Below are 1,699 nucleotides of genomic sequence, written 5' to 3' on the forward strand. Positions count from 1 at the left end.
ATTATTTGTATATTCTCCCATATATATATTAGGGACAAAATCCAAAATTACAGGTAAAAACTCAATTAAAATCAATTTATAAAAAATTAAAATTAAATTGATGAGTTCATGAACCTTGGTTCTTTTCCCTAAAACTATATATATATATATATATATTTCAATAAAGAAACCAGCTTATTTATTAGTTAGGAGCATGTAACCTAACTAAAAGAAGGTAATTATTAAAGTTTACACTGCAGGAAATTCCTTAAAATTCTAATTTTAATATATCTTTATCAGCACGTGGGTTTCAAGTTTCTTTTACTGAAGATTTCAACTATAGAAAGCAAATTTAAATTTACTGCAAGATCGCAATTTTTAATGCTATCTGATAGTTCCCTTTTTATCTTTTCTCTTTCTGATATACTTCATTGCACTACTTTCTACAGACATATCAGTAAAAACTTTATAAGTTTAATCCAGCATCAGTCAAATGATGTTGATTCCAGTACTTTTCACATTTGTTAAGTGTTTTTGAAGAAATAGAAAGATAATAAAGAGAAGTGGCTTTAATTTATTTATGTCAGTTGTACCAAGTATAATTGTCACATTTTCTTTCGACTGAAGTATTTACCCCCAACTTTTTACTTTATAATGGGAGGCAAGGTTCACGATATCGGCTGAATATCACCTTCTCCCATTAATTTTTGTTCTTTGTGTTGTTTCAGGCTCCAGCAGGCTAGGAAAGAAGTCTTAAGTAAAATGCAAATTCTCAATCAGTTTTATTTACAATTTACACAGAAGGTCAATTGTGTTGCTCTCAGCATGCCATCTCAAGCTGTGTGCATTCATTGTATCTTCATTACACGGGCCCATTGCCTCAGGAGATATGACATGCAGACTAGCCTTGAGACCCAGCCTGCGAAGTGTGTTCACCAAGTGCTTGTGGTGAATAAGAGATAGAATCTGGTTGCTCGGCCCTTATATCTAGTTTGCCATCATGAGCCTCATTGTGATCTCGCACATAGCAAATGGATGCGGGCGTGAAAAAACAGGTGGCCCAGTGGTGGTAATATAGTGGAGGGTCAAGTGAGTAGGTTTTGTTGAATGAAAAGTCTGATCTACTAGCTCTGGAAAAGAAGCTAAGAGTGAGTGAAATGCATCACCAGCAGTGGCAACAAAAAATGAAGAACTCAGAACAGCATTGGTAGTGGTCTTTGCAGATGTAGACAAAGACATAGAACCATCAACGAGTCTCTGTCTCCTGACATCTATCAATAGATTAAAATTGTCCAAAAAGTCCGCTCCCAGAATAGGATGCGGTATCTCAGCTACGACAAAAACCCATTGAAAATCTCGACAAAGATTGATATCCAGGCGTAAAGAAATCTGATCAAATGTAGCAATGGAAGATGAGTCAATTGCATGCAAAACAATGGCAGAACGCTTAGGCCCATCTGCAGTGAGACGAAGAGGCCAAATACTGCAAGAAGAACCGGTATCAACCATGAAGAGTGTCTTAGACACCAAATCTTTTATGAAGAATGCACGCTGATTAGAAAATGAAGAGGAGGGAATTGACGTGCTCAATTCCTCTGAGACTCATTTTTTGACGATTGGAAAGAACAAGGCTGAATGCACTTACGGGCTTTATGCTGATACCTGATGTGGTACTGACAAAGACCAAAACTAGAGGAAAAGGAATCGGTCGAGTGTGAAC

General features: G+C 36.5%; 1 protein-coding gene across 1 annotated transcript; it reads right to left on the bottom strand.

The window, feature by feature from the left end:
- Positions 1-966: 966 nt before the first annotated feature.
- Positions 967-1,488, bottom strand: LOC106868296 (uncharacterized). Its single transcript, XM_014913483.1, has one exon. The coding sequence runs from the start codon at positions 1,486-1,488 to the stop codon at positions 967-969; it is 522 nt and encodes a 173-aa protein (XP_014768969.1).
- Between the last annotated feature and the right edge of the window lie 211 nt (positions 1,489-1,699).

The sequence above is a fragment of the Octopus bimaculoides genome, chromosome 9 (genome assembly GCF_001194135.2).
Source record: "Octopus bimaculoides isolate UCB-OBI-ISO-001 chromosome 9, ASM119413v2, whole genome shotgun sequence".
In the NCBI taxonomy this organism is placed as follows: Eukaryota; Metazoa; Mollusca; class Cephalopoda; order Octopoda; family Octopodidae; genus Octopus; species Octopus bimaculoides.

Coding starts and splice junctions, on each gene's coding strand:
- LOC106868296 (XM_014913483.1), bottom strand. CDS start 1,488: ATGGTTGATACCGGTTCTTCTTGCAGTATTTGGCCTCTTCGTCTCACT.